This window comes from Pyrgilauda ruficollis, unplaced genomic scaffold, assembly GCF_017590135.1.
Source record: "Pyrgilauda ruficollis isolate IOZ18807 unplaced genomic scaffold, ASM1759013v1 scaffold36, whole genome shotgun sequence".
Lineage (NCBI taxonomy): Eukaryota > Metazoa > Chordata > Aves > Passeriformes > Passeridae > Pyrgilauda > Pyrgilauda ruficollis.
This window is the reverse complement of record NW_024525045.1, coordinates 3,805,424-3,824,031: the sequence shown is the minus strand read 5'-3', so window position 1 is coordinate 3,824,031 and position 18,608 is coordinate 3,805,424. Positions and strand designations below refer to the sequence as shown.

The following is an 18,608-nucleotide window of genomic DNA, read 5'->3' as shown; positions in this document are numbered from 1 at the left end:
CTCCCATTACCATTACAAAGTTAATTTTTTTTCTGTCACCACTTTTATTTATAGAGTGGCATCAAAAGGAGTTTTTACTGCAGAATGAATAGAAAGTATTACTGCTTGTGCAAGATTAAAGAGTTAATGTACACTTCTGTAAAATCTTATATGCCTGCATTAATCTTAATTTTTTTGATAGTTCTTATTATACTCATTTATTTTCTTTCTTTCTGTATCCAGTTAAATGTTAAATAGAATCTCAGAGGACTAGATAATATAACTGTGACAGTTAACAGATCTGATTTGAAGGCCAGTCCAAATAAAAAAAATGATAAATAAAAACCAATAAACCATAATTGATACCATCATTTAGCTTTCTTCAAGTTAATCTTGACTTTTTCCATTTCCTGTATTTGAAAATTGTTCGTATGGAAAATTATGATTCCATCAGATTGTTGCAGGAAGGTGGTATTTTAAAGGAGAATTTGTTAATGAGCAGACTAATAACCTGAAATCAGGTTGTGGGCTGCTCAGGAGCTAGTCCTGCACCTTTATCCCTTTCCTGCCTCCTCTGACCTCCTGCTCAGCAGGGTGGGCCTGTTACTGAAATACAGCACACTCTGCAACAAGGCATCAGCGACAGGCTACTGCAGAAAGATAACCAGAAAATTTCATAAAACAGCACTCTTGAATTTTAGACACTTGCAAGGAAAAGATTTCATAGAAACAGCTGAAACTTTAAATTGCCAAAATGCAACGATGCAATAAAGTTTTAACTGCTGTGGTTAATTATAGGCCAGACTCTGCTAAATAACTCATCAGAAACACAGGTCAGTCCCAAAAGGTTTTGTTTAAAATGACTGAGACCATCGCTGGCTAAGAACACTGTCCCAAATGCACCAAAGAATATAAAATATTTAATGGTTTCTAAACCCAAGCTATTTAACAATGAAACCAAGGTGAAAGACTGACTCCCTCTAGCCCCAAATTCTGATTGTCTTGGCAGTCTCTGCCCAGGCTGGTTTTGGTAAGCCAAGAAATACAACTGCCTGCAGTCTCCAAAGCCAAACAGCTGAATTATTTAATCCTATAAGCAACTGAAGCAAAGGAAATTATGATGACGTTTGATTTATTAATGGTACGTTACTAAATGAATGCTCAGATTGCTGGGACAGTCGAGTATTTGCTTAATGTTTTCTTTAACACACCTAGATACTTTTATTTGGTACAGCATTGCTCTAAACTACTATAAAAATCAATTATTTTTCTCAAAGACATTTGTATGACATGTAGAAGCACAAAACGAGATTAAAGCGTTATAAGTACTTAAATCCATCCTGCTTATCTGTGCACAGCAATCCGTTCTGTGGTGCTCTACAGGATTTTTCAATACTTGAGAAAGATGAGGAAGTCAATGTGGCTAAGCCTAATTAAAAAATGCAAATGATTTTGCTAAACAAAGATGTCAAGTGAAAATACTCCACAGCAGTGACTGTGAGATTGACTGGACTCAAATTCCGCCTGCTCCGGGTCTCTGGGCTGTCAGGGTGAGCAGGTATTACCAAGGTGTAAGTGGAGCTATCAGGGGATAGAAAGAGGCAATTGTGCATTACACAGCTAGATACAGGTTGTCAGATCAGCAGCTGAACTCCAGTTTCTGGAACAGTCTATTTGGTTTTGAGTTTTTAAACCAAGCTAGTTCTTCTTTCTTGCCTCCACTACTCTAATAATACTTATCACTTCATTATAATACACAGTATGTTCCCACCCCCCCCACCCCAACTTTTTAAGTAAAATGTTAGTGTGCATAATAATTCAGACCATGTAAGTCATTTTTGCTCTGTTTTTTGCACAGTGGGGCAGGTCTGCTGTATTTTGCAGTAGGTGCTTTTTGTTCTGGATGACATTGGAGGAAGAAGAAATGGGGAGGTGGCACTTTGCAGGGCAGCAGGGAAAACCAGCAGCTCCATGGTTGTCACACCTTATGAAACTCTTCCTGATGAATCTCTTCTCAAAGCTTTCTGTGAAGGGATTTCAGGACTGTATCCAGTAGATGAGAAACTGGTGTCTCTAGATGAAAACCAGGCCCTGTGTCTTCTCTGATTAAAAAATTCTTTACTAAAAGCAGATCATTCTGTGAGTTCTCTGCTTTTCAGAGGATGGAGTGAGAAGGAAGGAAGCACGTAGGTCTGATGATAGCTTTTGATTGAGCTCAGTCGTTTGATAAATTTGCACCATTATACACCATAAGAAATTAGGACTGTAAAATCTAACTGCTCTGGATAATTACCTCGGCTCTTCCTTTTCTTCACCAGGCCCATCCTGGCCCCAGTCCTTCTTCTTGCTTCCTGCCTCATAAAATTACATTTTTAAACCAAGACCATTGTGTTCTCTCCCCTTGAAAAGGATTGTTTCACCCTTCCATTAAGAGAATTTACATTCAGAATACAAAATATCCAGCTACTGCTGACCACTGTTACAAGCAACAGAAATTACAGCTTTGGGATGGATATGGTTTGGTGACAGTGATGGTTCCTGTCATTTTTAACCAAGCCTTTTGGGACTGACCCCTGTTTCTGCTGCAGTAGATGTGCACAGCACCTGTGTGCTCATGCATGCTCTACAAATTGCAGGGCAGCTCTGCCCCAGCTGCTAGACAGGTTATAAATAGGTAGAGCTCTGAGGCAGCAAGATGACTTGAAAAAAAAGGAATGGTACAGGTTCTTGTGCTTATGAATCAGTCTGGAAAACAGCTGGCTGTCTGACTGCTGAGATTAGAAAAGTCTGCTTATCTATGTATTAGCATCTGAAGGTTAACTTTTCAGCAGGTTGACATGTAAGCTCTGCCACTTTCCTCTCAGTGGACTTTATTAAAGTGTAGCTCTGTCTGTTTTTTCTGTGGTATAAGGAAGGTTTGAGTTCACACCCTTACAATTTCTCAGTTTCATCTGTATTCATGAAACCTGTAGGAACTCTGGCTCTGGAACTTCTGGCCCATTGTCAGATTAGACAGATATCATCCAGTGAGCTCAAAAGTGACTATTTCACTTGAGCCCGAAATTATTTCTGTTGGTAAACAGGTAATCAGAAACTCTAATCATGCATTTTTACTGAGGCTGTAATCCTAGGTGTTCTCTTGATTCTTTAAAAAAAAACTTAAACTAAATTAAATATAATTAAACTAGTTTGTCAGATTATTTTTATTCACACAAACCCACAGCTGCTTTGGGAGAATGTTTTGCCTAACCACATGTATTTTTTGACAGGTTTAGGTGATTCCCCAGTTGAGATCTGTTTTACTGAGTTCCTGAATTCAGTATGAAATAGTAAAGCTAAATAATTTCCTTTCACAGAGTTCTTCAAGCACTTTGAGGGAACTAAAAAAACAAAAAGGGTGCAGCGTGGATGTGTAGCTTTGGAAGGACTTAGCTTACTCAAATACTTGGTCCAAGGAGAAAATGGGGAAATTCTTTAAACTTTCACAGTAAATAAAGTGATTTTAAGTGGGAAAATTAATTTTGGTGGATTTGATACTAATTTTTCCCACCCACATTTGCATACTGTCAGTTAAAAAGAGCATGGAATATCTCAATTAAACATCTGCTGCAATCTGGAGGAGGTGGCCATAACATCAGAATTATTGAATCCATCCCCAATCCCTGAGTGTCAGGCAGAAGTACCTGTACTTCGCACACTCATCCATTCTCACAAGCTCTGCATTCCCAGAGCCAGATCATAGAGCTGCTGTAATCACAGATGTTTTTCTACTAAATTACATAGCAGCTGACAGAAATAAAGATCTGTCCATGAGTCAGTCGGATTATTAACTTTATCGTTACCATTTTAGGCTCTGCAATTAAAAAAAAAAGTAGTTGTTTGTGCTATACACTTAATTGCATACACAGTTGGAGAAAAAAATACCTGAATAACACTTCTGAGGGGTTTAGAGCAAACCCCTGAAATACAACAAGAATCTTACAGCTTTTAATTTATTGTATCTGAATAGGGAATCAGAAAGGTATTCTGGTCTGAACTTCCTTTCCTAGACAAGCTTCTAGCAGGAAAACATGTGCCTTCTTCCTGGTCATCTTAAATCTGCAGGTCTAGACTCATACTACAGAAAGGAGAACTACAGTGATGATTAAAGGCTGGGCTTCTGCAGTTCCCAGTCTCTTTGCAGAAGACCAAAGAGATGAGAAGTCTTGGCATCTACTTGAGGATTTAATTGGATCTTTTTGGAAAAGGAGCTGGAAATCTCAGCCTGTGCTGGGTTCCTGCAGTACTATAAGGAGTGGTGTTTGTGGTCATTTCAGTGACACTGAAATGCGTGGTGATTTCTGTTTGTTCTCACACTTACAGATGTTGCATGGCAGCTGCAGTGCATCTTTCAGTTCACAGGGCACATGGACACACCCTTTGTCTATACAAGGTCCTGACAGCAGCTCTCTGGAGAACACCTTTGGCAAAACACTCAGCTGCAGTCAGGTGCAACCCACAGTGGAAGCTAAGGTTCATGCTGAGAGGACAAAGCTGTGCAGAAGAACATCCACCCTGGTATGTTCTTCAAGTTCTCACACTGTGTCTGTGTTTATCTGTGTGACAAACAACTGCTCATTTCACTCAGGAGGAGCTCTGCTGCCACGGCCAGCAGCAGCCTCAGCTGCAGCAGAGAAGTCAGACACCCTGCCTGGGGGCACACAGCTCCTGCACCCACTCAGGCACACACAGATTTCTCAGCTATTTAAATATATAACTGCAGTCACTCACAGACACTAATGAAGAGGAAGTGAGGATTATCTGAAGCAGGAACGTGCACGTGGCTTTCTTTTGCATATGGTTTCATAATGCCCAACGTGTCACCTTCATTCATCTTCCTTCTGGTTTTATAGTAGGCTTTAAAATGCCTTCATGCAGAGCAGTGAGGCGTGTGACACTGCCATTATAAAGCATGTAATGGAGAAGACACTTCCCTATAATTTCTGGGGAAGAGAGATCTCAACCATTAACAAACTACTAGCTGAAATGTGTGGGTTTCAGGTAATATTCAGAATGTTCCTTCAGAGTGTTCTCCCACATTTTTTTAATCATTACTATTATTTTGCCTCCTATTACTCCACCTCAGAGTAGTTTTGGGATTTTGTTTCATGCCTTGCTATTAAATTAGTGTGCTGTCTTGGGATGGAAGAATCGGGTAACTTCCAAAAAGTGTCTCCTTTTCCTGAGCATACAGATAAGTATCTACTGAAGAAGTGTATATATAATGTATATAGTATATAGTGCTTTATGGATTGACATATTTTTGTGAAGATCTATAATATTATAAGAAATAAGGAAACTAAACCTTATTGCCAATTATTATTGGTACCAATTAAAAATTACCAATTGTTGCTTTTCTGTTGCGGGTATTTGTTTTTAGATTACAATTTCCTTTCCTCCACCGAACAAATTCTGGTGACTTGTTTTCACTGCCATTGGCTCTCATCACTTCTTTTTGGGGTCATTACCAGTTATCACTAATATGCAGAGTGCACATTTTTGGTAGATAAGAGATTGGGAATGGTATAAGAGATGTAGCTCTCTCCTCCATCCACAGTAAAATCTGACTTTTTATATTTAAATGGTTAAAGAGGATCTTGAACTGGAATATGTCTTATATGAGGTGTTTGAAATAGCCTGATAGTGACTCAGAATTAAAAAAAAAAAAGTTTCTGGAAGACAGAGCTAATCATCCATTAGCATTTGGATGCAATGCTTGTCTCGCATTAATTTCCATGCTTGCCAAAATGATTCTGGCAGAGGAACCAGCTGTGAAATGTAGAAATTAAAATATTAGTTTGGAAGTACTAGATATGCCCTGTAGCTACTTGCAAAAGGATTTGCATGAATGAAAATGTGAGGTAGCACTATTATACAGGAGGGAGAAATTCTGTCCCCCCTTTTCTCGTTGTCCCCCCTGCTTTCTGTGCTGAGCACGATGTCACATCCACGGAACATCCCTTGGGCCAGCTGGGGTCTGCTGTCCCAGCCTGCTGTGCCCCCCAGTGAACTCACTCGTGGGGGCAGTACACAAGCCCTACTCAGGAACAGCAAAGGCATCTCTCCATTCATTCCCTGTGTTCAGCAGAAATACAGAAATACAGAGCATAGCCCCACACCAGCCACTGTGAAGAAAATTACCTCCAGCCCAGCACACAGTGGTAATCTCAGTGTATGAAGCAGCTCAGGCCCATCTTCTGTACTACAAATAACTCCAAAGGCTTCATGGCAGGTACCCCTCAGTGGGATACAGCAGTACCTTCCTTATCTCACCAAAGTCAGATCAGGCTACCATCAAAAAATCCATTTATGTCCAAGTAGGACCATGGCGCTCTGCTGACAGTTTCTCTGCCCAAAATTACAACAGGATGCAAGGCAGATTGGGGAAACATCAACTCCAAATGAGGTCTGAGCCTTCCTTCTGTTGTGTGGTCCTTTGCATGATTAGAAAGAGGCAATGTCTATCTCTAGCTGTGAGTGGAGGAAGTCTTTCTCCCATTCTTGCCCTATATTTTCATTGGGATGGTGACAAAAACTACATTACTCCCTTCAGTTTCCATGTAAAAACCTCTCCTGTGAGCTGCACAACTGCTATCTAACATGACATGAGGTTTCCAGCCACACTCCTTGCAGGCCCTAATGGAATGTTTCCAAAAGCAGACAACTCAGTGCATCTCCTGTGAGTCATTCAAATTCACCTGAATAAGGTCCTGATATGACTCTCCCTTGTCTCCCCAGCCAAGCCACAATTCTCTTTCTGGTACACCTTGCATGTTGTCAGAAGGATGTGTTATACTGCTCTCCTTCTAGCATTTTGAGCAGTAATAAACTTGAAATTTAGTCCAAATTATTCTTCAAATGGTGCTTATCTCAAATGACTTGGTGGATTTATGGTTCTTGATATTTTAGAGACTATCCCTATTTTAATGGCTGGACTGCATTAATGAATCTTCTCGAGTTATCTCTTCCTAATCCACTGCTTCAAAACCAGCTGTGAATATTTTCTTCCCATTAAAGCTTATTCCTTTGGGTTTGATGTAATTAATTGCCACTTAAGACTTAGAGAAAATATTCCAATAAATATTTATGCCACATGCACCATCTACTCTCTCCAGTGCCCTGTATACTTAATGTTTAACAAATTTCTGCAAACCTCAGCCTGCAATTCATGTTAGAGGGAGCCTGTGGTTGTAACTACAGCACAGTCGCAGATGTCCACTCTGGAGGTAGCACAAGAATCTCATTTCTTGATAAAGCAGGTCATGGAGGCACTGAGAATATGCCAGAGTGGAATGCTGGAGTGGATACAGCTGCAATGCCACACCTGATCCTCCCAGTGCTTATTTATAGCTTTATCAGAGTAAGGTTAAGCATCTGCTTCTCTTAAGGACAGGCAGAAAACCTGCAGTGTGAGGCTGTCACAGAGAGATAGGAAAGAAGATGGCAGATCTAGACAGAAGATTAAAGAGTGTCCCAAGTCTGAAGTTACAGGAAAGAGAAGAAAATCTATTGTCAATCTTTCACACTCTGAAATTCACGAGGCAGCTTTTGACTGCTGTATGATACATGTGAAAGTGTGGAAATGCAACCCTTTGAGAGCATATTTGAATTCTGTCTTAACATTAGCTCATATGTGAAGATATATTTTTCAGAGCCAAGAATGTACAAGAGCAGAAAGTGAAACATATTTTACAGATTATACAAGTAATCTTTGCAGTGGTCTTTTAAGCAAGTGCTCAGTCTGCCTGCACTGTGCTCCATAAGGCAGAGAGCAATTGGTGAAGAGGAGGGGTTTTGTTTCCCTGTGCAAGCCAGAGAGGGGCTCTCTGGAAGGTAGAAATCCTTACCACAGCAGCATGAACACCCACACATGCCTGAGAAAGGACTACAACTCAGTGCCACGACTTAGCCTGCCGCTGCTGATTCCTGCACCTTGTCAGGATGTAATTAAGGTATCGTCAAGCTGAATAGGAAGATGAGACTTAAACCTAAAAATATCTCCAGTAATTATGGTTTAGATCTAGAAAGCAATGGATGGATTTTGATTTCTGAAAGAGACAATGCTATTCCTGAAGATGGTTGAGTTATAGATGAAAGGTAAAATAAACACCCTTGTAATTCCCTGCCTATGACATAGTGCTGAGGTGTGCAAGCAATCTCATGAGGGAGGAAGAAGGTCTTAGTACCTAGGTCTGGTGGTTTTAGGCAGAAAAATAGGGCTTTCCTATGTTTGCTAGCAAATGTAAAACTTCATTCAAACACAACGAAACAAAGCACCTGTTTCAGCTGTGCACGGTCACTATTCAGGAACACACATGGCTTTGTTTTAAAACAAGCCAACAAACAAAAATCTCCTCCTTTGGGATTCAAGATTGCACTTCTGTATCTGCCCGTGTAAAAAGCCTTGTTGACTACTACTAGCCTGGGGAATAATCCTTCCTTCTGAGCTCCTGTAAGACTACACCAGCACTCTTCAGTGAGGGCGTGCTCTCATTCTTTGGACACTCTGAAGAACATATTGGATACCCTGGTCAGGATGGGCCCTGACTAAGGGATAGAAGATGTCCCTGACACAGTGTCTGCACTATTGTTAGCAAGTTACCTGGGAGTAATCTAGTATCAAAGACTGATTAAAAAAAAAAAAAAATTTGTGTATTTTTACATAAACATCCAAAGATATGTAGTCCCGTATCTTTAAAAAGACTTGGGTGAAGAAAAGAATGAAAACCACTCATAATATACTTTATTTCAGGTGAAAGCTGCTGTCCTTTATTTCATCAAAATACACCTTGCCAAAGATTTTTCCTTTCTGCATATGTTATCATTCATTTTGAATTAATTTGTGGTAGCTGTTTCCTGGACGTTTTTGTTCCATCCCTTGAGTGAGCACTGGCAATATGGTGAGATGATTCAAGGAAGACTTGGCTAGAAAAACTAATTTCTTAATTTCATAGTTACTTTTCTCTCTGAATTGATTTGCTGCACATTTGTGCAAATGCCAGGGCAGTAAATGAGATGAAGCAGGAGCTGGAGGAGGAGGTGAGACCACAGAAGCCCTGATTTGACCAGCTCAAATTAGTGCATAAGGACATCCTTAACCACCTCCTGAAGTTACTTGAAAGCTTGGTGGCTAAACTGCAAAGAAGGTGGTAATGCTGGAATACCTGCTTAGGACAGCAAAGCCATGTGGTTGCAAGGCAAGCAGCCAGTTCTGAAAATCCAGCCACTCTGACAGCAAAATGACATTCCTCACTATCTCAGTGAACAGAGACACCACAGGCCATGTGATCCACCATCACATCACCTGTTTGCTTTGGTAATGATCTGGTTTCTCTCTCACTTGGCACTCACTAAGATAAGCATTGCTTCCCTTCTTTGCAAAGCTCAAGTTTGTCTCCTAGACTGGTGTATGTTCTCCTGCACTAAACTAACCAATTTAACTAACCCTAAACTGTAATTCTTTCTCCTTCTATGCTGCAGATGGATTAGGGTTTTTCCATGTGGCATAAGCCCACTCAGTGGCTGCTGCTGCCTCCACTGTCCCACTCCCCCAGTCATGCTGTCTTCCACTCTCCTTTGTGCTTCCACCATCACCATCAGACCACTTCCCAAAAAGTGCCAACGCACCGGGGCACAGAAGAGCAGCCAACAACTAGACCAGAGGGTGTTTTACCATGACTGAATGTGACTGAAGTTTGGGCTGCTGTCCTTGTCCTTTCCCTCTGCTCTGACCATGTGTTCCCACTGCTCCCTTGGGCTGGGTCTCACCAATACCCAACCACCTATGGCTGTGCATACAGCCTGCATTACTTACATCCCTGTATGGAGCATTCTGGAGTGAGCATTTTTGTAGTTACAGAGTAGGAGCACTTGCAAATGGAAAAGCTGCTGGACTATTTCAAGAATGTTTCAAAACCTTTAACACTTTATTGAAACTGTTCTCTCATCCATCTGCCTGCAAATCGAGTTTTTTTCTCAGCTTTAAGGAGATATAAAACAATTTAAAATGAGCCCTTGTCACATCCTGACTCTTTAAAAAGTGTTATCTTCTTATGCTAAAGTAAGAAATGAGCACTGTTTCTTAGTGCTTTATTTTAATTGAAAGGCAGGTATTTTCCACCTTGCATACTGCCATTTAGGGGTGTAGTTTCTGCTTCTCCAAGATATTTGACAGGAAGCTTGCAGGATTTCTGCCATTCTGGAAATCCACTGCCACTCACACAAAGGCACACTGCTTGGGAAGGGGAGGTTCTACCTGCCTGCACCAGTGTTCTCAAGCACAGCTCTCTGTTAGGCTGTGTGGAGTGGGAATGTCTTTCTCCCGGCCTCTGTGTTGGGACAGGGTGGGCACGCAAAGAGTGATGGGGTGTGATGATTTTGTGGGGAGATCATTGGAGCCTGGGTCCATTTTGAGGATTATTTTTTTTTTTCAGTGCAAATATAATTTCTAATGGCTTTTTGCTGGCCTGGAGCATGAAAGGCCAGAGAATATCTTGAAAACTCACTTATAAGCATCTTGAGCCAAATGAATGCCAAATATCTTGAGAACTATACCAGCTTTTTTTTTTTTTCCTCATTTAGTTTTGTATCCTGCTCTTTTCTAAAGAATAGTTTAATGACTATGTTCATGAAGAATTCCTAAAAGAAAATTAAGATACATCTTTAGCAGTGTGGCAGTACCACCTTAAACATGGAGACCCTGTAAAAGCATTGCAAAGAAAAGTGTTAAATCTTAGCAACTGCTAAGATAAAGTCATAATTGACATTTCTGTGTGCAAGAAGAAGAGACTGTGCTTTAGGAGGGTCCAATGCTAGAAGAGAACTATAAGTCATCTAATTAAGCGAGAATTTAGATTTCTTAACTTGTACTAATATAAGCCAACCACAAATATTCAGCACTGGCAATTAATCTAGATCTAGGTCTTTGGAGAGAGATTAGGGACAAAGTATCTATCAGTTTTTTCTTTTCCAATAAGAAAAGCATGTCCATGCTTCATAAAAGCACGTCCAAAGCAGGACACATTTGTTATAGGTCCAGAGAAAGAAAGCTGGCAACAGTGGAGTAAGCAAAACTATCTATTTTTATGTGAAACTGCTTTTATTTTATGAGATCACTCCACGGGGTAAGAAGAATGTCACATTACAGAAATTTTAGTTGCATTTATAAATCACTATGTGGATGATTATGTCTCACAAATTCATGTGTTTTATTCTATTAGGTGGATTTTGATCAAGTTCTCATTCAGTAGAAACAAGCAAACAAGACATCCATAATTAAACTACTTTCAAAATACTACCTGATTATATTAACAGGAAACTATGTATCCTAATCTCAGTGGTAAACTGCTGCTAAACAGTACCATTCTTAATTGAAGTAAGGTTAATGAAATGTTTACCAATTAGACAAATATCCTCCAAAGAGAAAAAAACCCACTTATATTATTAGTGTAGAGGAAAAAGCTCTTTAAGGTAGTTTAACCTTTTAAAACAGACAGCATGGCAAAATCTGACAATGTTGCCTGAAATAAGGAGAGTAGCATGGCATAATCTTTCTGTAACAACTTATCTTTGCTTGGTATGTCCAGCCTATCAGAGATAAATATAATGTCCTCTAAGATTTTTTGAAAAATTAAGAAAAAAATCAAAGCTCAGCAGGTAAAAAAGCAAGCCAGAATTAATTCTTATATTATTATTTGAGGTAGTAATTTCCTCTGAGAAAATAAGCTGAATTTTTAGGATATTAAATACTAAATAGTAAAATTAAGTCCCTGTAGTCAACATGTTTTGCATTAAAAATAAACCCTTCCTGTATGAAAAAACGAGGATACCACTGGTTATCTGCCTGAGGAACCTGCTCAGGTTAAGAATGCCTTCGGGTTCTCACCTTGTAAGGTTGCTCACTCGCACACTGGGACTAGGTTGTGCATTTTGCTCACTCTCTCTTGTGGAAACTGATAGAGCAGTGCTGGGTATGACCGAATTAAGCCCAATAACCTCTGGCCATATTCCTCAATTTCACGGCTGCAGTGACACTGCTGTGTCCCTCCTGCTGCTCTCAGGCACTCTGTGCCACCCTGGGCAGGACACGAAGGTTCCATGGATGGAGATTCAGTGTCCTGGCAGCAGCAGTCAGGTTCATCAGCTGGAGCTGGCTGTCCTTGTCCTTGAGGGAATCCCAGCAGGCTCCATGAGAGCCCTCAGCTGGTCTTTAGGTTGTGTGCAGCACAAGAAGCACTGGAAACCTTTTATCTGAGATAAAGCTGATCTTTCCCAAAGTCCTTCTCTGCTCACTGAGACCAGGGAATAGCATTCAAATAGGATTCTGAGGAAAGATCTGCTCTTCTGAGTCCTCCATCACGTAAAAAAACTATTAAAAACATAGCCATGTATTTCCATCCAGTTTCATGTAGATAGTTTATAAAGCAGCATAACTACTATTTCTTCATGCACATTGTTAAACAAAAGCTGATCTTAATTGCATTATAACCCACAATAATGAGATTGAAATTTAATTTCAAGTGCAAAATAATTCTGTATGAGTTCTTCAGCAGCTTCCTTTCATCTAATATGGAAAGAGTTTTTCCTCTTTAATTGTGTCTCTCTGCCTTCAGGAACATTGAGCAGCCTTTTAAACATCTGCTCTTTCCAACCTGCCACTTAACAAGTTATGGTTTGGAATAATTTTCTCCTTGGCTCATTTTTCTCTCTTGTGAGTTGCAGATTATGAACATAAAAAAATAAAATACAGAGAGCCACCAAAGTCTGAAAGCCAAATATGGAGAAACCTCTGCAGCAGTCTTTATTAATGTGCTCTGTATAGAAATCTGTATTTTTAGTTTGTGTATTTGCTTTTAAAAGAAAGCTGCAAATTACAGACTTTTTTGGTTTAATATGTACTGTTGTCAGCTCCACACCCCATCCAAATAACTCTCAAGGAGGAGATGGCAGTGAGTACTTACTGAGGCACAGTTGCTTTCTGACTTGTCTTCTAGAAAGCCAATTTGGCATGGTGTCCTCTGATTCTGCAGCCAGTAGTCTGTTGATTCTAGCAGACTGTTACTGCAGAGAATCTGTTAAAATAGTTAAAAATAGTTAAAATAATTACAAATTTTTCTGAGCCCTATTGTGCTTTGGGGGCTGGAACCCTATTGTTGTAACTCAATGGAAATTTTGTTGACAGAATTGGGGAAAGTGGGTTGGGTGGAAAAAGATGGACAAGACAGACCTGTTTGCTTTGGACCCGCTCAGTTACTGCACCTTTAGTAAAACCACTTATATATCCCCTGAAGTATAAACCTATTTTCTTCCAGAACTGAGAGTCCTTAGAGACAGACACTTGAAGGAAATGCCCAAACCCAGTATTTTTATTGAAAAATATTGCTATTAGTTTTGTTCTGCATTAAAGTGATAAACAGACATATTAGGAAAACTAATTACCCAATTACACCAGAGAACACCAACTTGCAGCCTTTATGACTGACTGTATCTCCCTCCACAGTAGATCAGTACTACTCATTCTGCCAGCAGCCTCATTTCTGGGACTTCCAAGGCTCCAAACTCCTTCTTAAACAAGTTTTTCGGTTTTCTGAGAAGCTGAAGTATTTTGGACCTTCTGTAATGAGTCCTGAGGTCAGTCAGCACCCTGAGACCAAAACTTTGTGTTTAATCTCTGTGTTGACTCAGCCCTACAGCTTGTGCCACAGCTCCACTCAAACAAAACCAAAATGGGGCTACAGAGATCTGTAGACTTTAAAGACGCAAAGCCAGTTTGAAAATCTGATGCTTAGATTAAACTGAATTCTTTACTTTCTGCCTCTGTACTAATATTCTACCATGAAAAAGAGGGACCATTAGTATCTTTAAAATAGCTAGGGAACAGCAGGAAAAGTATTGCTGCACCATTGGTGCTCCTTACAGAACATTTCCTATGGCTTATCATCTTCCCTAGGCAGCAACATTAAGAGGTATGTTTGTGAAATAGATGTATATTTTATTTGTACTTCTTGCAATTCTTGTATTACATGGAAATAGCCTGTACTCTGATTTTTGGACTTTTAATAATTATATTTAAAAAACAGAAATTTGTTGCTATATCTAGGGAAAGAAAATCTATCTACAGTACTTTCCTTTACCTGACTGCATGTTTTGTATTGACACACATTTGTCCCACTTCAAGAACACTGATCTCTAAGCCTAGATCTCTTCCTTAAGAAAAGAAGTGAGAATAACTTGTGACTCCTTCTCATTTCTCAGGGAAGATGAATGACTGTGGAAAGCTCATCTGGCCAGCTGACACAGTTTTCTAATACTTGGGGGCATCCAGAAGCAAGCTTATTACCACCCACAGACTAACTCCCACTCTAATTTTTATCTTTCTGGTAGAAAGTCGGTTGCACAGTTAATATTTCACTCCCTGTATCATACTTATATTGATTTCTGAATAAAAGTCAGCAGGAGAGGGATGAGGAGGTAATGGGGAACATCCCAGGCCCTGAGCTTGGCTTCAGTGCCTTTTTCGGTGCCTTCCATGGAGACTTTCCACCTTTGTGGTTGTTTCTCAGTACACCAGCCCTGCTATGGGTTTTGTTCCAAAGGGCTTTAAAATACAAATTTAGGGGTCACAAAATACTGAGGGGAAGTACTGTGCCCAAAGACTTTCTTCTGAGAATGCCAAAAGCTCATGAATGTTTCACCAGCCTCTTCTTGGGGGCTGCCAGCTAATCTTCTTTACCAGTGCAATGACTCTGCACTCAATAAATTTTATAACCTCCCATTGCAGTGCAAAAGGATTCCTGCCATCACAACTAACTTCAAGACTAGATAGGGAAAATAATACACTCCATATCCCAAAGAAACAAACAATTTCCTGTTAGTGTAATCAACTATTGTGCGGGTTTGTTTTTTTTTTTGTTGTTGTTGTTTTTTTTTTGGTTTTTTTTTTAACAAACAATTTCCTGTTAGTGTAATCAACTGTTGTTTTTTTTTTTTTTTTTTTTTTTTTTTTAGGAAATCTTGAAGCATTATGAACTGGTTGGTAAAATCTAGAATTAAGCATTCTTTTCCTCTTTCTGAAAAATTACCGTTCTCCGAGGCTTTGTGAAGACAACATAGAATTGAACATATACAAAAACACACATAAACATATATATATATATATATATATATATATATATGATTTCAGATTTAATTAGATTCTAGATATTCTCATCCTCGAGGGCTGAGGTTCTAATAGCCTGTTAAAACATAATTTTTCATACACAGGAAATTTTTTTTTAAGCTCAAACAGCTTTTCCTGTAACAAGCAATCTTGTTTAATTTCCTTAAAGATCACAGTGAATTTTTCTTCAACCTTAATCACTTTAGATCTTTCTTTCCCAAAACTCAGACAGTTTCTGAGAAACTGTGATAGGCAGAAATTTATCATGCCAAAACAAGCTGCAGATATCCTTGGTGCTGCTCATCTTTGTCTCAGAAGGACTTGGTGTGCATTTCAGAGCAGCTCAACCATAGCAGATGTACATTGTACATGACAAACTCATGAAATGAGCTGGGCAGTCCACACTTCACACACTTTGTCTCCTGTGAGATGTTAAATGACCCTTGGTAGCTTTAATTTTCTGTCAGAGAATTTTTTTATCAGGAAGCAAATACTGGTAAAGGCAAATGTTTTGTTCTGGTCAGGTCAGGTCATGGTTGCCAAGCGTGAGTCACTCCAGGGTGGTTTATGAGTTCCAAGGATTTATATTGCATTTAAATTTTTGTATGCAGCTTTTCATAACAGACTTTGAAGTCACTACATGGAAGTTTTGGATAGCATGTGATTTCCAAGTAACCTCAAGTAGAAAAGTTGGCAGAGGTCAGCTGGTCAGATCTAAGGAACAGAGGCTGGCTCTAAGTAATTTGGAAAGGCTCCATAAACTACTCCTAAAAGACAGCGCTGTGGGGATGGGGGAATGCAGGAACACGTGCCAGGGGTGTTCTTGCACATGGTCTGGTTTTACACAGGTCTGAGTGGTGCTCAGGAGATGGAGGAGACATTTGAGTCAGGGGTGGCAGGAGTGAGGGGTAAACCTTGGATCAGTCCAAACTCCATCTTATGAAAGACAAATTCTTGCATTAGGAACATATAGACATGATATGACTCAGAGCTTTCCCCTTAGCAGTTCTATGGAGGAAGGATAATTTGGGCTGCCCTGCAATGATGATAACAGGTAGGGTTACACACACTTGCTGTGCAAAAATGTATCTCTAGAAGCCATGTGAACTTTTGGGCATATTTCTTTGGTAACAGACAATCTTATTGTGATCAAAGACACACATATGATAAGAATAAATGGAATATTTCTTACAGCCTCTTGCTATTGTAAGGCAGTTCTCCCTGTTAAATAGGTTCATGTGTTTAGACAAAGTGGGAGTTTGCACATGCATGAAAACTTGATGGGATATTAACACTTTTAAATGAACATATGGAAGTTTTTATAGTAAAATAATATATGACTACAATAATCAAAAGTGTATAAGCTTGAAGGAGTTTATCTAAATTAACAGAGGTAGTTAATTAATCAAAAGCAATGTGAGAACTGGTATTCTTTGTATCTCTACCAGCATATTACCACTGCCATTCTCGCATTTAAGCATTTTTTTTCAAAATATACTGAGGTGATCTGTACCAAACGACAAGAAAACAAACCCTCTTCTCTTTCAGCTGTCAGTCTGCAGTCTTGCCCTTTAAGGCAAACAGTATCACTTGCCAAAATTTCATCCTCCTGTCTTGTACTTATCTTCATTCTTATTTAATTAAGACAATTGCAGGGCCAATCCCACTGACACATTGTTAGGATTTTTCCTATCAGCTGAAAACTGAAAGCAGAATTTGATTCATTGACCATACTCATGTGACAGCTGCACACAATATAGGGTTGTATATCTGGTTTGGAGCAGGATCATCACACTCAGAAAATAATTCAGGATGAATCTGCATCATGCACTAAATGTGAAATCAGCAGTAATTCATGGTTCTAAAAAAAAGTTTTCCACTCTCATCTAGAGACTCAGCCGTCAGCATTACTCAGTGTGTTGTGAATCAATGAACTAAATCAGCCTCTAGCAGAGCGTGGATTAGAAAAGTCACTCTTTCCCAGAGGAAAATACTGCATATGAGTTTAGTGTAACAGCTTCCTGCTCCCTGATTTAGATCACAAGACATTAAAATACACTAAATATCTATAACCGAGACAGCATTAAAAAGGCTCTGCTCCACAAATGAAACATCTGCCTCTTCGTGACTGAACATCTTAATTGCTTTGGTTAATTACTACTCATCAAAAAAGATAGGAAAGTGGGACATACAGAATAAAATGAGATATAGAGGAGCACATCTTCTGCATTTGTTTAGGTTGGTCTGTGTAGTAACAGGCTACATCTCATGTGGTTCCTGGCAGGAGCCATTCATGCCAAATATAACTACTCGAACCTGCAAGGCAACTGTTTAAACGGCTCCCTTGCAGCAGGAGCCCACAGCTTTCACTCCACCACCAATTACACATCTAACTTCAAAACCACCTAACACAGGCTGAAGGAGAATTCTTCATCCTTTTCCACACATACACATACACATGCACAAAAGGTAAACTTCCTCTGACAAAAGTGTAAAGAAGCCAAAAACCTGCTGTTTGTCAGAAGTATTGTCAGAAGTGAATAACTTCTTTCAGTGTGCTGACAGTCATAGAATTGACTTGTTTTACAAGGAACAGCTCAAATTTTATGACTGACAGGTGAAGCAGCTCTCAACCATGTGATACAGGCTACCCTTTAAAAGAGAGTGATACTTATGAAGGTAACCAAGCAGGAGTCTTTTTTGTAAAGGCAGTGGTGGCACTTAGTGTTGTGCCACTGTCCTTCACTCTTATATAAAGTAAACAACTCCGAGATTAAATGAAAATTTAAGATGTTTTCCCACACAGTAGATTTTCTGTCTATATCAGGATTCCAATTACAGTCAGCAGTATTTTTAAAAACTAAGTGTTGTTTTGCAAATGAGTCCTTTGATGAAATGAAATATTGACATTTTATCTTTTAGCCATGTTGGGGTGAGGAAGAAAAGCTCAGTCCCAGCATATACATCTGTCTTGTCGAGTTCTCTTTTCAGCCTGTCCTCCTCAGTTGTCTCTGGTAGTGCCCCCTTCCCTCAGACTGTACTGCCATAACAAGCTCCTAGGAAGGAGGAATAAAAGGTCTTCACCTTTTATTATCAGCTGTACTGAAATTAGCTACATGCAAAAAATGACATTCAACCCCTCCTAATCACACACATACACACACGCACGCACGCACGTGTCACTTTTTCCCCCCACATGCTCTAAATTAAATTAATAATAACATATAAGCATGGTTTTAGGAAACAATAACAGCAGTCTACACCACCTCTTGTTGTAGAAACCATTACAATCAAAGTTTTTTTATGAAGGACCCTCCATTGCATTGACCTGAGAGAAGCAAAGCTCTGTCTGGGTCCCAGAAACTTGTAATTCATTGAGGAGCAGTCCTGAAGGTATTCATGCTATGCATGACTTTTATTTCATATAATGAAA

General features: G+C 39.5%; 1 protein-coding gene across 2 annotated transcripts in view; it reads right to left on the bottom strand.

Annotated features, from left to right (window-relative positions):
- Positions 1-18,608, bottom strand: part of LOC121357992 (SPHK1 interactor, AKAP domain containing) — a 63,067-nt gene that overhangs the window by 27,473 nt on the left and 16,986 nt on the right. For both annotated transcript variants that reach the window (XM_041475820.1, XM_041475821.1), the window contains exon 3: positions 12,978-13,088. In XM_041475820.1, the coding sequence (XP_041331754.1) occupies positions 12,978-13,088 (111 nt within the window). The remainder of the gene's footprint in view (positions 1-12,977; positions 13,089-18,608) is intronic.